The 15,957-nt window shown below is 35.5% G+C and overlaps 3 protein-coding genes across 8 annotated transcripts; 1 reads left to right on the forward strand and 2 right to left on the reverse strand.

Annotated features, from left to right (window-relative positions):
• Position 1: 1 nt before the first annotated feature.
• LOC126848262 (uncharacterized) lies at positions 2-3,199 on the reverse strand. 2 transcript variants are annotated; one of them, XM_050589030.1, is made up of 5 exons: positions 2,106-3,198; positions 1,774-1,957; positions 1,484-1,649; positions 701-890; positions 2-622 (listed from the first exon to the last, which is right to left on the reverse strand). In XM_050589030.1, the coding sequence occupies exons 1-4, from the start codon at positions 2,277-2,279 to the stop codon at positions 734-736; spliced, it is 681 nt and encodes a 226-aa protein (XP_050444987.1). In that variant the 5' UTR covers positions 2,280-3,198; the 3' UTR covers positions 2-622; positions 701-733. The 2 variants fall into 2 exon arrangements, with proteins under 2 accessions (XP_050444987.1, XP_050444986.1); XM_050589029.1 differs by having other exon boundaries at positions 2-890; positions 2,106-3,199.
• LOC126848257 (uncharacterized) lies at positions 1,803-7,359 on the forward strand. 2 transcript variants are annotated; one of them, XM_050589016.1, is made up of 6 exons: positions 1,803-1,935; positions 3,837-4,158; positions 4,542-4,630; positions 4,861-5,050; positions 5,240-5,381; positions 5,986-7,359. In XM_050589016.1, the coding sequence occupies exons 3-6, from the start codon at positions 4,542-4,544 to the stop codon at positions 6,405-6,407; spliced, it is 843 nt and encodes a 280-aa protein (XP_050444973.1). In that variant the 5' UTR covers positions 1,803-1,935; positions 3,837-4,158; the 3' UTR covers positions 6,408-7,359. The 2 variants fall into 2 exon arrangements, with proteins under 2 accessions (XP_050444973.1, XP_050444974.1); XM_050589017.1 differs by lacking the exon at positions 1,803-1,935 and having other exon boundaries at positions 3,668-4,158; positions 6,001-7,359.
• On the reverse strand, positions 6,680-15,670 carry LOC126848234 (post-GPI attachment to proteins factor 6). Of its 4 annotated transcripts, XM_050588957.1 has the most exons (7): positions 15,430-15,670; positions 15,159-15,363; positions 12,110-12,390; positions 11,408-11,691; positions 10,488-11,117; positions 9,436-10,399; positions 6,680-9,185 (listed from the first exon to the last, which is right to left on the reverse strand). In XM_050588957.1, exons 3-7 carry the CDS (start codon positions 12,289-12,291, stop codon positions 9,023-9,025), a joined length of 2,223 nt encoding a protein of 740 aa, XP_050444914.1. In that variant the 5' UTR covers positions 12,292-12,390; positions 15,159-15,363; positions 15,430-15,670; the 3' UTR covers positions 6,680-9,022. The 4 variants fall into 4 exon arrangements, with proteins under 4 accessions (XP_050444914.1, XP_050444913.1, XP_050444911.1 ...); XM_050588956.1 differs by lacking the exon at positions 15,159-15,363 and having other exon boundaries at positions 12,110-12,374; XM_050588954.1 differs by lacking the exon at positions 15,159-15,363 and having other exon boundaries at positions 15,430-15,669.
• Between the last annotated feature and the right edge of the window lie 287 nt (positions 15,671-15,957).

Consider the following 15,957-nt stretch of genomic DNA (forward strand, 5'->3'; position numbering starts at 1 on the left):
GATTACTTTTATTGCTTGCATTAAAATCTTATTATATTTCTGATCTTGAGAATAATACATTTTTTTAATATATTTTTTAAACAATCATGCTTCTAAAAATTTTAATATACATAAAAAAATATATTATTCCGAATATCTTTTTCTTGCTGAGGAAATTTTTTCTTTTTACATCACATCATTTTCTGTGAAAGTTTCAATCTTTATCACGTAAGAAAAATATGTTATTTATACTATCTTTAATATTATTTATAGTATAAAAGTTATAAAAATAATTAAGATCATAATTTTATTCGAGAATAATAGATGAGAATGGATAAATATACGTTAAATCAAATCATTGTATTTATTATAAAATGGCTGTGATTTTCCTGCGATTATGTGACGAAAAAGAAAAGTGAAAGCGCGCGAGGTGTCATCTGAATTACATATAGTGAAATTTCTTAAACGCGACGAAATTTCACACCTCGTGCATCGGAATAATGTAGATCGACTTCCCTGATGTATCTCACTCATTACATCGCAAGTGATTTCAAAATTGAACGTGAGGATAGATTCGCCGGCCTTTGACGATGATAGCAGTGTCTAAACTTTTTTAAAATTCACATGTGATAGGCCGTTCCAGCTGTAATGAATACGATACGAGAATACGATAACGTAAAGAGACAATTCGCGAAAAATCACGTATTCCAATCAATAATACCTTTAATTAACATTTAGTGTTGAATGTCAAACATCAGATTGCACCGAATTGCATCATTATGCTTTTAAGGATTCGCGGTGTCACAAAACACTCCTTGTAAACACGCCCGCAGTCATGATGTTTTTCTCGTCCTATCCTTACAGCTTCCTGAAGGACTGTGCCGTTCGTGAATTCCTTAAACCACTCGTGACTGTTCAGAAAAATTTGAATTTAAAAGTAAAATTTAATTTCTCATGTAATTAATTAAAAAGTTTTTTTGTGTAATTCTGTATTTAATTTATATCTTGCGTGTTAATAATCTTAATATTTAATTTTTTCTGAAAGCAAGCAATTGACGTGTTCATAAAGTTATTAAGTTATTAAAGTTAATATCACTGAGCAAAGCGTTATATATGCTTCAATGACAACTGTCAACAATTTTTGAACAAAAAAAAATGAAATCTTTGCTTTTATTTTAATCACTATTTAATCATTATTATAGCGCTCGAGAATAAATTATTTATTTTATTCTTTCTTTTACTTTCGCATGTTACATAATGTTTGTTCCAATTCGCTTCTATAATCGCTTATTTATCCGAATTTCACAAAATTTATATATTAATTTAATTAAATTAATAAAAAAAATGTTGTTAATCCTTATAAGTAAATAAATATTTTCCATTCAGTACAATATCATATTTTATGACTATTTTTAATTTAAATTAATCAAAATTTAAGATCCAAAATAATGCAAAATAATTTTATTTGTTGTTAATTACTGTATTGCAGGAAGATTAATCATACCTTGACAAGCCATCGATGATCTTGTCAGTACTCGTGGGATTATTGGAGTGACTCGCCTCAGAAATAATGGAGCAGATAATGCGCTGTATACAGGGTGTGACGTAATTATTGCTAAGCATGATCTCATTTATCGTATTTCCCATTCGAGACCATTGCGTGTCGGAACCTGGAAATAAACTCATTTTCTCGGATAAACGTATATTTAAGAGAATATATTCAAGAGATATGTTTCATTTGAATTTTTATTTCACAAATCAACAACCTGACATAAATAAGATAAAGATTCATACTTCGATAATGCATTCCAGGACCTGGCTTCGACAAGACAGGTACAGCTAAGGTGAGAATGGCTGTTAATATGCCAGCGATCGACAACCCTCTCGTATTAACGTCAATCAGAGTTGATATTTCATTATGTTTATTTACATGACTCAGCGGTATCCTGAAGAAAGGTACGGACACATCCCAATTGATCTGGAAAATTTATCGAAAAGATTTATTTATCAAAAAGAATAAAACTTGAGTAAAATAATCATTCATTATCGGATATTCATTGACTTCGTAAAGAAATATGCACATGTGTTTTAGAAAGTATTTGTATACAATTGCAGAAAATACTTACTTCGATATCTCCTTCTTTACTGTTAAACGAGACCAATTGTGGCTTCTGACTATTTATAAACAGACTGTTTAACTTGGTAGACGTTCTCGCGTCGCCGTCGCCGATGACGCGTGCGAAGAACAACGCAAGGGGTAGAAGAATCAGGACAGCCGAATCACTCGGAAAAGCCCTCATATCTCGCTCGGGTCGTTAAATCGAGCAGAATGTTAATACTTTCTCTTTGATTCACGGTGCTTTCGTTACCTTCAACTTTCCACGAAGTAATGGGATGCATTTGCGCCACTCGAGGGTTTTTCAACGATGAGTGCAACGGTACCCCCACCTCACTGACACGACTTATTAGCAACACGTGCTCGCCCATTCCTATCGAAGCAGGAAATACCGATTTCTCGCGACAGAATTAACAAACCCAGGCGGCGAAATCGTTGCGGCTGCAAAAGATATTAATCGCCTTTACACGTCAGGCAGCAGTGTGTTTGTCTTATCTTTGCTTTTTTTTTTTTTTGCGCGGACTCGTTGCATCGGACCCCGGTAATTACGATGGTCGTTTATTATCTACGTCGCGGATTATGAACGCGAATTTTCACCGCCGGAGAAAGAGCATGCCCACGTGCGACGAAATCAGAATTAGAGATAGACCCGGCCGACCGTGGCTTTCGACGAATTTTCCGGGGCATCGTCCAGAACGAATTCCGTCGTGCTTGTACTGGGGAGAGCGCGACACGCGAGTTTCGCGAAGAAACAGGGGAACTCTTCGCACTCCATCCTTTTCCATCTTCACCAACGTTCGCAAACGCGCCATGTTCACGACAGAATCTCTTTTTCGCGCAAAATTTCTTTCACCGGAAGGACTTTGCTACGTGATCTTGTAGCGTAGATCCTGCTGATCGCATCCGCTTCCGCAGCTTCTTGTATTTATAAATCTTCGAATATAAAACACTATAAAGACGTTTATATATTTTATGAGAAAGCCATTTCTCTAGAGTTTCTTCTCTGTTTTTATAATTCTTTTTTTGCAAATATTTTTTTCCTTGTTTTTTTTATCTTTTATGTGTGTGTATACTATATATAAAATATTTTTCATAAAAGCATTATTTCTACAAATTCGCTCTATTTTTTTATTTTAAGTTTGTTTTATATGATCTCTTATTTATACAATAAAATTTTATAATAATATATATGTAAGTATAATAGCAAATTAAAATATAAAATATTTAAAATGGCCCTTGCTATATATTTATATATTTATATATAGTTATATACTACTATATGTGTATGTATATATGTATATATATATATATATATATATATATTATTTATATTTAATATATATATTTAATAAATATTTAATTTAATTTAATATATATATATATATATATATATATATTAAATATTAAATTTAATTTAATATATATATATATATATATATATATATATATATTAAATTAAATATTTATATTTATATTTATATATGTATATATATATTTAATTAAATTATATGCAAATCATTATGTGCTTCAGTCAAAAACTTTGAATTCACATAAATAATTAAGCAGATATTGCTCGATAACCATCCCCGAGATTGCGCGTATTTCGTAACGCAACGGGAAATCGTAACGCCCAGAGGACGATGGTGTCGAGGTGCCGGAGATGTCTTGAGATCTTGAAATCAGTCAGAAGTCAGTGAACGTCTTAAAAGGACAATTGTTGACAGCACGGCCATTATTTCAGCTTCGGGATTTCGAGCGAAGTGACCGGCGACGTGACGAAGCGGCTGCAGCCGCCACAGATGAGAAGACGGCCTTCTTCGTCTTCGAATGATGACGATGAGTGTCATGCATCGCGTGTCAACCTTCCATGAATATCTAACAATGAAAGCGAAACCGCGGCTCCAATTATGTCCACTTGTCATGTTCAGACGACCAAAGCAACTATATATGCTCGAAAGCAGTCTCCACGCAGTCAGTCCATGACACTGAATAGCCATATTTCGTTTTCTAGGATTGACCTGTGATCATTATATCAGAGAGCCTCGTCTTTGCCGCTGTCGAAGGTATTCTTATTTGATTTAACTCAATATTGTCCTTGTACTCGCGCGATATCCAATAAATGTTTTTGTTAATATAATTATTATGATGACAATAACGTGAAATGTTTTAAAATTTCCACATATATATATATACGTGTGTGTGTGTGTGTGTGTGTGTGTGTGTGTGTGTGTGTGTGAAATTTTGAAAGTAATTTACATTATATTCAAACTAAAAAATATTGATGTGACTTAAATTTTGATAAAATAAAAATGTAAAGTTTTCCAACAAATTGTAATCTTTTTTTGTCGTATAATGTTTTAAAAGAAATTCATTAAACATGCTAGTATTATTTGCATTTATTTATAGTAAATCATTGTATTATTGTCATTTATTTTTTCTTTTTCAGATGACGTTCCGAATTTTGCGAACTTTAACCGTGGCAATAAGTTGTTTCGCTGTTCTGGTCGGTTGCAATCCAAAGTTTGATGACGGAGGGTAAGTCACTTCAATACTGTCTTAATATATGAATAATTCAATATTTATCTAATATATCTCACCAAAAATTAAAAAAAGAAATGTCTAAAAGACATCTAAAAATATCTGAAAAAATTTAAATGTTTTTATGTAAATGTCTAAAAGATTAATATATCCTTTTTAGACGTTTATCTTTGAAGGACTTGTTATATAAATATCTTTCATTTCTCATATAATACCCTCATTAACAGGTTTGTACCAAGTTCCATCAGTTATGTGGAAAAGCATGCGAAGGCGCAGGATCAAATAGCCATGCCGTCATCTCAGATTATTAAACAACGCGAAGAAAATCCGCCGAAACGCGAATCTGAGATGAATGACGTCACGGATCGCGGCCAGGAAGCGAGATTTGGTTTCACCAATATCGGAGGTACAGGAAGCGTAAGTATTGAATTGTGATTCTTTTCTTCCATTCTCTTTCTTTTATGAATATCTCTTAGAACACTCTATTTTTCTCTTTTCACCCTCTTTGATTATATATATATATATATATATATATATATATATATATATATATATATATAAATTTTAAAACATTTAGATTGATTGACTCAATTAAATTTTAATTAGGGCTACGGCGTGTCACCTTATGCACCGGCAAAGATAGATCTTGGTGGACTTCTCTTGGGAGCCATCATTGGCGTGGGATCAATCCTCATCATCCCAAAGTTGCTTTATATCCTATCGGGTACTTATGGCGCATATGCGAGAAGTAAGTATTGTTCGTCTGTATAAATTGAATCCTTTGTCTATTTTATTTCTTTTATAGATTCTTGATTTCATAAATTCTAAATTCGTGGATTTTCCACAATCTTGATGAAATTTGATCTCTTATACCTTATTAGAAAAATTGTCGAGTTAAAAACTGTTGAAAATAAAGCATATTATTTAATATTGATTTCAATTTGAGATTTTCAGAAAAGACTCGCAAAATATTACAAAATTATTTAACAATTATAAAACTTTTTATATACAGAAAATTTCTCGATAAATAATACATTTTTATACGCTGACTAAATTTATTTCAGAAAAATAAAATCAATCCTTGAAAACAAAACTTTTTTTTATTTTAATTTTATTATACGCGAAACGGGACGAGATATAAAACATTATGATAAATTTTATAATTTTTTTGAATTTTTCAATTGAGGTTTTTTTTTATCCAGAGTCGTTAACAACAAAAATAAAATTTTAAAAAAGTACAATATTATTTTTCAACATTTTCGCAAAGGAAAGCTTGACTCCAAATTTCACAGAAAGCTTTCTAGCATCCTATAAAGCCTCTATTCTACTCGGACAACATCGATTATATTTAGACCGATCCCACATAGGTGAGGACTCCGGTTTCGCCCAGACCTTAACGAAAATCGACGACGTTCTCGCTCGTCACGGCATCGACACGACCTCGTGCATACAACGCGCGGTGTGCACCTATTCGCAGCAGGCGGCCGCCGTAATCGGCGATGAGAATGGGAATGGGAACGAGAACGATAAGGATGAGAAAGCAACGTCCTTCGACAGGATGGTGAACGCCATCACCAGCAATCAAGTATTCCGCACCGCCATGCAGGGTACGGCGATCGAGGAGGCGGTGGAAGCCGGCAGGGCCAACCGAAACTGCTCGAGATCGTATCCGCATTGCGGCTTCTCGATGGAGACGATGCTGTCGCTACTGGCTAACATTATCGCGGCGGCAAATGCGCGACCCGCGATGCCCACCGCCGCTTCGTCGCTATAAAACAGTTTATTTACATAATTCTCAACATTCTTCCTTCAAAAGTTGAATAAAAGACAACGTGAAAAAAATACCCAATTAAATCAAGAAAGGACAACCGCACTGAAAACTCTGATTCATTATGTCGAGCATCCTGTACACTTTCCGCAACGCGATGAGGAGGAAAAATGGGAATCCATTCACGGTTTTAAAATGGTTTAATATTGATACAACATTGTTTATCGTGAAGAGCGGATGCTTTGGGATTACTGCTCTTTCGCGATATTTTAGTTGGATTTGTACAACGATAATCTCATCTTTATTTCATAGAGAATTACATGTGTATATGTGTGTGTGTGTGTGTGTGTGTGTGTGTGTGTGCGTGTATGCGTATAAACTAATAATAAAAGTGAAACCCTCTGTCGAACCCCCCGCGTTCGTGCACTCAGCGTGACACCTTCCCTCTCTTTTAGTTATGTAGAAAATATTATATAGTTTACAGCTTTCACATTGAAAAAAATAAAATCGACTAGAGTCGTGACGCGATTGCGTCGCTCTTAATACGTGTCAACAATCAGTACAGGCACTGCCCATGACAACATCGTTTTACCCTATAAATGCGACGTTCTCTTCGGACAACAATACGCACATCACCCACACATAGACGCGAGGGTGAATCATAAAGTAAAGGCATAAAGCATCTTTCTCATTTTTTCACTCTTTTGACTCGTTACAATGCAATTGTCTTCATCAATTGAAAAATTAAGTCGATTAAAAGAGAAAAGAAATTTTATAATTTTCTATAATATTTTTAAAACAATTCTCGCAAAAATTAGAAGATCAACGCAAAATACTACTAACTAATAAAGTTAACTATTAAATATAATAGATTCTCATTCCGTCCTTTAACATGTGTATTATAAAAAATTCACACTTTATATAGAAAGAAAAATATAATTTCTATATGTATTATAAATGTGTTTTTTTTTCCTACATTAACATTCCTACATTAAATTTAAGATGCAAAAGTATAAAATAGAAAAGATATATATCTTTACTTTTTTATTCACCCTCGTATATTCTCGCAGAAGAACGTTTATGTACAAGATGTAGATTCTCAAGAGAAAAAGGATTTATTCTCTTAAATTTACATTTCTACGCTCGCATTATCTTCATATCGGAGTATTTACATATCAGATAAACACTAAATTATTCAAGTCTAATAAAAAGAAATTAAAGCTTAATATTTTCTATACATAAAACGAGAATAATAAGGAATGTATACTTATCATATATAACATACTTTTACAAAGTTCTGTCATTAAATTGTTTTTTAAGAACAATAAAATTAATATGTAATTATAAATCACAGAGTATTATAATAACGCTGTAACAATAATAATAGTAAACGTTGATAGGAGATTATGGAGGAAATATTTATGTAAATAAAAAGCCTCACTCACACGAGAAATTCTTTACCACGCATTTCAGATATTTTACGTATCCTAGAAATATATGTGTTGGTCCTTGCAAATAGGTCGTCATGTGCGACTAAATTAATAAAAAACTAAATTAATAAAAAATATAGTGAAACATTAAAAATTTTTGTGTAATCGATAAGATTTTTCGGAATGTCAAAACGTGTTTCGAAAAGTTTAATTAAACAATAGATAACTACATTTTTATAAATTTCAACATCACAAGAGTAATTCAATACTTCAGCAATAATTATAATAATTTTCTTTCTATTTTATTCCAGAAATTTAATCTTTATAGTCAACAGATATTTGTTAACTCTATCAAAATCTAAATAAAAAGCAACTAAATATTATCGATAATTTTCTTTAGCTTTCTTATTGTTTGTCAAAAAATAAGCAAGAACCTACTTTTCAGAGTCACGCTGAATTGTTCAGGTTCGCAAATCTCTTTTCTTTACGGGCAATTTACCCGTGATTTAATACTGTCGTCGAATTTACGTCGCATCTTATTGCTAAATAGCGTATACTATCGATAGATCTAGTTATCCCTTTTTCGAAAATCTATTTCACTTTGAAAACCCTCTCATATATCTATACACCGTCGTTTTTAGAAGAATAACATCTCTGTGATATTATATATAATATATAATATATAATATATAATATATAATATATAATATATAATATGTGCATTCCATCTATATATTCGATCAATCAAACAACTTTTCTATACAAAATTAATCAAGCGTCTTTATACGATAAAAAGTCAAGATTATAAATTGCGAAATTTTCCTCTAAAGAAACTACTATTAAAGTTTTTTTGCTAAAAGTTAATTTGCAATTTAGTAATATAATAATTTAATTTATCTAGAAATCTTATCTTAATTTATCCAAAAATCAAATATTAAAATAAAAATTATAAGAATTTTAACGAAAGTTTGATGCTACAAACTAACATAAAATTTTGAAATATTCGTCTTTCAAAATAAAAATTTGACATTTGATTTATTTTATATAAAGGCTGTCGGATCATCGAATGACATCTATTTGTTAACATCTTAATAATTTCCCTGATATCTCTTTGGTTATTTACTATCACGCGTTTTTCTGATAATATGATTAGGTCTCCTCAAATTTATCCTGAACGCGGCTTTTGGACTATCACTTCATATATTGGCGCTTTGGCAAAAGTAAAATAACTCCTATTGCCACACACACGTGCCATAAACTGTGAATAAGATAATAATTCTTACGTGTTTGCAGAAAGGCGTAACACACGAGGCCCAGAGAGACGAGAAGAAATCCGGCTGGGAAATAGATAATTCTAAACAGAGAAAAAGTCCTGTCATTAAAATTTATATCTATATTTGTGAAGCAATAAGGATATAAAAAGCAGTAAAAAAAAAACAGTCAAATATTGAATATAAAAAAACGAAATTTGTGATTAAATCTCATCGCAACGTATTTATTTTGATGATTTAATTTTAATTTTATCACCCTGTTTATATGTCAATTAAATGACAGATTGATCTTTTTTTCTTTTTTCTTTCTTTCTTTATTATTCTATTCCTCACCTGTATGGACGCGAGGGATATCTGATAGTTCGCTTCCTCCTGCATCTGAGTCCCCAGGACAGGCCGATCAAGGCAGTACCAGTGACAGCAGGCAGCAAAAATACCCAGAGCGCCGTGCGATCCATCTCAGCACCCATGGCGAGTACAATCGCGCCGGCTACCTGACTGAAGGCGGTCAACCGCGGTCCAAACGACGCCATCGCCACCAGAGTCACCCAAATGGCGAGCAGTGCATTGAAAAAATCACAGAACTGCAGCACGCCCAGTCGCATGATGCACACGCCGTAGACGTCTTCGCCGGCTTCGCAAGCATGGTAGAACGTCGAGAAGAACATGACTGCAGCGTAGGCGACCGCTTCAGTGAAATACTCGCGGCGTATCGCCACGTAGATTGAGCCAAGGAAGGCGAGATTGCTAAAGGTCAGGGCGAGCAATTGCAGGAGTATGCCGCCGGTGCTAAGAACGTAGGTCGCGTCCGCGCAGTCGAAGCCGCGGTAACCGCCAGTGCAGTAGCATGCCGAGAACACGAAACCGCCGCTCATATAATGCATGCACTTGCCACGTGTACCGCAGCGGCCTTCAATACACGGTGATGATGACACGATGCTCTCCACCTGGGCGACGGTGCAGCGAGGCAGGCAGTCGCACTTATCGCACACGATGCCACCTCGCAGACAATTGCGGGCGCAAAAGCAAGCACTACTGATGCCGCGGTGACTGCTGTTATTGTTGTTACTCGTTGTCGTCGTCGGTATCGTCGTTGTTGTTGTTGTTGTCGTTGTCATCGTCATCGTCGTCGTCTCCTCTTCGGGACAATAGACGCGCAAACTGACGTACCAGATTCCCGTCTCGGGAAACGGAATGTGTATGTAAGCCGGCTCGGTCGCGTTTGCGTATATGTCCGCTGTCGTGATGGTGTGCGCGCGAGCACAAGCACCGCCCGAGGTAATGTTGGAGTAATAACCTAAAGAAAATTAATTAATTTAAAATCTGTTTGATCTTAAAAAAAAATTAATCGAGCAAAATTAAATTTCAAAGACATATAAATTAACCTAAAGAAACGCAGGCCACGAGGACGATGCTCTTCTTGTACTTTTCTTCCACGTCGACCAGCTTAAAACCCAAAGTCACCGTACCACCCACATCGTACACTCGACCGATCTCGAAGCTAAGGACGGAGAGAGCGTTGGCGGTAACGTTGAACGGCTGGGGCTTTGTGTCATTACTGCGTAGATGTTCGTAATCAAAGAGGAAGAATTCCGGGAAGGACTTCCTCAACAGCACTACCGACGTCACCTGTTCGTCCTCGTTAGTTCGACGGTCCAATCGCATCGTCACATTCGACGCACTTCCACTCAGTAGACGAAGAGTCACGTAGTGGAAGCCGTTGACATAAGGCTTGAAAGGCAGCATAGTCGCCGTGGAGTTGAGCAAACCGTCAGCGAGGTTGTCCTCCGCCGTGACATGAACAGCAATCTCGCAATCTTCGCCGCAGGACGAGTTCAAAGCTAGATTCACTTCCGCCAGACCGACGTCCGATACAAGATACTGCACTATCGTTGTATCGGATGCTTCGTGCAATTGCACTTCATGCTCAACCTCGGCATCGACCAGCGACATTGTTGCTGGTGTCTCGATGAACATCTCGGCATCCAATACAGTTTCACAGGATGCGCTAAGACCTGCAAAAAACAGTTTTCTATTAATCCTATAAAACCTAACAGAGATCGGCGACTTGGCTATATTTCTACAAATAGCCACTTTTATTTTTAGATGTCATTTAAGGAATATTTTCGAAGAGATATTCCTTCTATTTTAGGTATATTTTTATTATTATACATATATATATATATATATATATCTAGAGTTATAGATAAAGTTTCCGAACTCTTTAAAAGAATGCAAGCAAATAATATGACATAATCACTATTCATTGAAGAGAGGTCGTAATAAACTACACTACATCTTTTACCTTGTTGCCTGATCTTTCCTGTGTCAGGATCGGTCCAAGATCGAAAGGCGATCGCATACCAATCACCCGCCGATGGTACCTCTATCTTAATCACATATTGATCGCCGTTGCTCTGCATTTCCAGGCCGTAATGTCGCCGTCGTTTCTTCATCTCCATTAACTTTGCGGCCACTTTCGATCTATCGGGACGGACGAATGGCAAACTGCCGGACTTTAGGTACAACGAGACATTGCGTGGCATGCATCTACCTATCCCGCCAGTCTTCTCTTCTTTCGCCGTGAATCTGAAACACAACAAGGCATCTTTAAGTGAAGATTCAAACAAATTTAAAAAAAAACGCGTAAATAGAATAATAACAATAGAAAATTTTAGCGAAAAGTTTCAAAGGAACAAGAAATTTATCGCTCTAAATTTTCACTAAATTATCAATATAATATTAATTAAAATATTCAGTAAAAAAAAAACAGATATCATAGTCAATACATAGAGTAAAAATAAAAATTGAAATCTAAATTGTTAAAGCTTCCCCGGAGATCGGAGAGAAATAGTGAAAATAAATAATAGCCGCGCAAAAAAAATTAACCACATAAATTCAAATTAATATAAAATCTCGTTATTGGTTCTCTTTGACTGCGTGCATTTTAAAGACTTGCAAAATCCCGAATAATTTAATTAATCTTCTTTTTTGATCCGATACGTACTTGAAGGCGGCCGCGACGGAGAGTTCGGGCACATTGAAGTGGATAATCGAGATGTGACGGTAAGCATAATAATCCACCAGGACGTTGTTCGGTTGTTGGGCGATCTTCTCCAATTTGCCGCACAGTCCTTGCTGGGTCGCAAGTGTCCATGCCAACAGCACGGCTAACGCACTTTCAAGCATATTCCGATGTCTTGCTACATAAGGATGTCCGTCCGGTTGGAAAAAATTTTGCGAGGAAGATAAAGCTCAGTCTCGTTGTGAAACTAAATGCAAAATGCACTGCATAAAAATCGATAAATTAACTATTTTGGTCCACCTGAATATTCTCATCTGAAATATCCTTATAATATTTTTTTTATTTGACTTTAAAAAGGAGTGTCTTTGAAAGTTATTTAATCTCTTTTAATTACTTTATATTACTTTTATTATAATTAATTTAATTCCAAAGTTGCATAAAAAGAAATATTTCAGATTATAATATGAGATGATTCAACTTGCGTTTAAACTTTGTATACATAAGGATGCGGATCGAATTTGCTTCTGTACAAGTTGAATATAAGTTATCAATTATTAATTCTTGTCTGCATCGACTTCATAATTGATATTTATATAAAAATTCTGCAAACTATTGATAAACAACAAAAGCAGGTTTGAGAAGAGAGTATCGTGAATTAATTATACGAATTCATGAATCTGTCGCTGAATCTTTATTTCATCGTTATTTTTATTCTTTTTATAGACATTTCGCTTCATAAATTTATCGCTCATCTAACAAGACTCGAAGCGAAGAAATATCTGCTTATCTATTTCATACATTCTAGAACTTGAGTAACCGATGTCGGTGTGACATTTCTATTTCCGTCACTTTTTATATATCGAACAATTCAATCAATAACTACAGCTAGAAAATATTTTCTTATGTGTCTGCTTATAGAGACGAGACTCTCGTCGAGTCGCGAGACTCTCTTCACGCGCACACACTCGGCAAGTTCAAAGAATACTTTTGGTATTCTTGAACGAGATGACTGAGAAGAGATATGCAATATTCACGAGACTTAACATTATTCGGCCACTCCGACTCCGACTCTGTTATATCTTCGTGCCCGGATGGCCGTCGCTAAAGTGGACTGCCTTCTCTCTTACGTTCTCTCTCTTGTTATAAGTTTTATAGAACTCATTTAAGAGATTGAAGAAGACAGAGAGAGAGAGAGAGAGAGAGAAGCAGATTTGTACGAGATATGCACGGTCAAGTAGGTCAGATTCCATCGTTAATTCACACTTCCTGCGGACAGCGCAAGAAGCAATAAGCGCGTTTACTCGTCGAAGAAGTGTGAACGACGTTAAATGCCGCGAATACGTCGCGATTTCTTTCAGCCGTTTCTTACTCGCGATGAAATCTCGCATAATGGATCTTTTCCTCTGAACGCGGGAAAAAAAATTCAATAATTCGCGACTTGATTACCGCGAGTTATTTAGCGGAAAATTAAAGTCGCAAAAATTAAAAAGAACTGTAAATTGAATTTAAATTATGTGGCAAAAAATTATCCGATGGAATTTTCAGAGATGGAAAACGACGGAAAACAAAGGCTTTTTATTATTCTCTATCTTTACGTAATTGGGACGAGTTGTTTATTATGAACAGTATAAAAGTCGATTATTCTTGCTGTGCGAGAAATAAAAGATTATTTCTGTTTATTCTTCCGTTATTTAAGATAAAAATTGAAAAAAAAATTATCGCTCCACTCTAAAAAATTAATGTTCTTTGATAGAAGTATCAAGAGTCGTTAGATTATATTAAACAAAAAAGACTCGGCTTGAATCCTAGTATAATGAAAACGCGCGGAAAAACGTATGAATAAAAGAGCAAAGAGTATTATCTATTCAAGATACTGCGCATGATAAGGGGACACATCGTCGAATGCGGATCGGCAAAGCTATACACGCAACGAGATCGGTTAGGAGATGCACGAACGACAGTCGAGACAATCCGTATCACGGATTAATTAATCCGAGCTGTCCCGCTTCGGGCGAAGCTATTAAATAAAACATCGACAATTGATTTCCGATATAGGTATTATACCACGATCGGATACCGATAAAATACAGCTTATCTCGCTGTTTCGAGGCGAATCGTTCATGCGGCTAGCAATAAGTGATCTATAATTATACAGTAACGTAAAGTAGATCACGATACTGTCGTTACATCACGGAAAATCGAATTATGTATTCAGTATCTTTCAGAAGGTGACGTCTTCGATGACTCCAAAGTGCAAGATCAATTGCATAATTATTAGTTTAATTATTAGTTATTATAAAAAATTATACGAGTAATAATAAAGTAGAATAAGTCGAATCAAATTGAAGAAATTTAATTCTGAAATTTAATCTGTAATATTAAAAATATTATCCTCTATCCTTTATATTATATTTTATCTTTTCTATCTATATGTTCACAATTTTTGTAATGATGATTTAATTATAAAAATCGATCAAAGCAATTTACCGTTTGCCAAAATTGATCTAAACCAAGTTCACTGCGTTTTTCAATTATTAAATATCTTGTTTTTGTATGCATATGCAAATGTCAATATTTAATATAACCAATCTATAATGCTGATTGATTATTCGCGCATATTTCTTAGCAAATTTTTTATTAAGAATCAAATTAGATTAAATCTCGAGATAGGAATAACGCGCTTTATATTAAAATTTACATATATATCAACAACTTACCTCTGTCCACAAATACGACGATATAGATTATTTGAAAAACAATTCTAATTTACAAATCAAACTCGAGATATGGAAATCATTATCGCAGGAATCTCAATTTTATCACTAATACTACTGATATACATGTTTCAAAATCGCATTAATTTCATAATCTATTCGAAAAATGTCCTATTTGTTGCACACATCGATTGCTGCTTGTTTTCTTGCAAAATTCCAAAATTTTTCTTTTCTCATTATATCTAGTAGACTATCCGTAGAGAACTATCACGCGTGCAAATAAGTACGCGATGACCGGAGGAAAATCGCGCTTTTACCTCGCTCTCGCCTCGTGTTATGAGACGCTCAACGCGTCGACGCGTCGACGTGCGCAGACGTCGTCGCGACGCTCATGAGATCCACGAAAACGTCGTTCGACGGTGACCATCGTCCGCGAGACGGTAACCGTTATTTATACGTCACGAGACGCGATCACAGCAACAAGTGCGTGCATCAGCAACAATCGCTCCGCATCCTCTTAATCTATATATAATAGAAATAAAATTAAAAATCGTATACTTCACCCCATGGACAAGGCAAGATCCCTACCTATTTTCGTGAGCCCGCAATATGTCGGACACGAACGGCCGCCGATGACGATGCACTGCGGCATCCGCTGGACCCCGTGACGTTGTTGTACAGGGACCGCGTCCGGACGACTGTCTCGCGACGGGCCGCCGGCGCGAGGAAGCGCGGCCGAATATACGAGAGCGCGTCTCGCCCCGTCCCTCGGTGTCGTTTGTCGTCATCGGCAGCAATACCGCGAGGGGCGATACGCGTGCGTCCCCCGCATATATATATATATATATATATATATATATATATATATATATATATATATATGTATATATGTACGTGTCACTGGGAATGAAATACGCGCGCGCGGGTCTGCGATAAGCCGCGGTCGACCTTCAAGCGCAAAGCTTTCGAACTCCGGGGCTTTCTAGCACACGCGCCTTCGAGCCTTCGAGGCTTTTGCAAGACTTTATAACAAAAACCATATAAAGATAGAAACTTTCTGCACACATGGAGCTGTCAGATTCGACTCTTTCCTTATCCAAGCATTTCTCCAATTAA

The sequence above is a fragment of the Cataglyphis hispanica genome, chromosome 3 (assembly GCF_021464435.1).
Source record: "Cataglyphis hispanica isolate Lineage 1 chromosome 3, ULB_Chis1_1.0, whole genome shotgun sequence".
NCBI lineage: Eukaryota > Metazoa > Arthropoda > Insecta > Hymenoptera > Formicidae > Cataglyphis > Cataglyphis hispanica.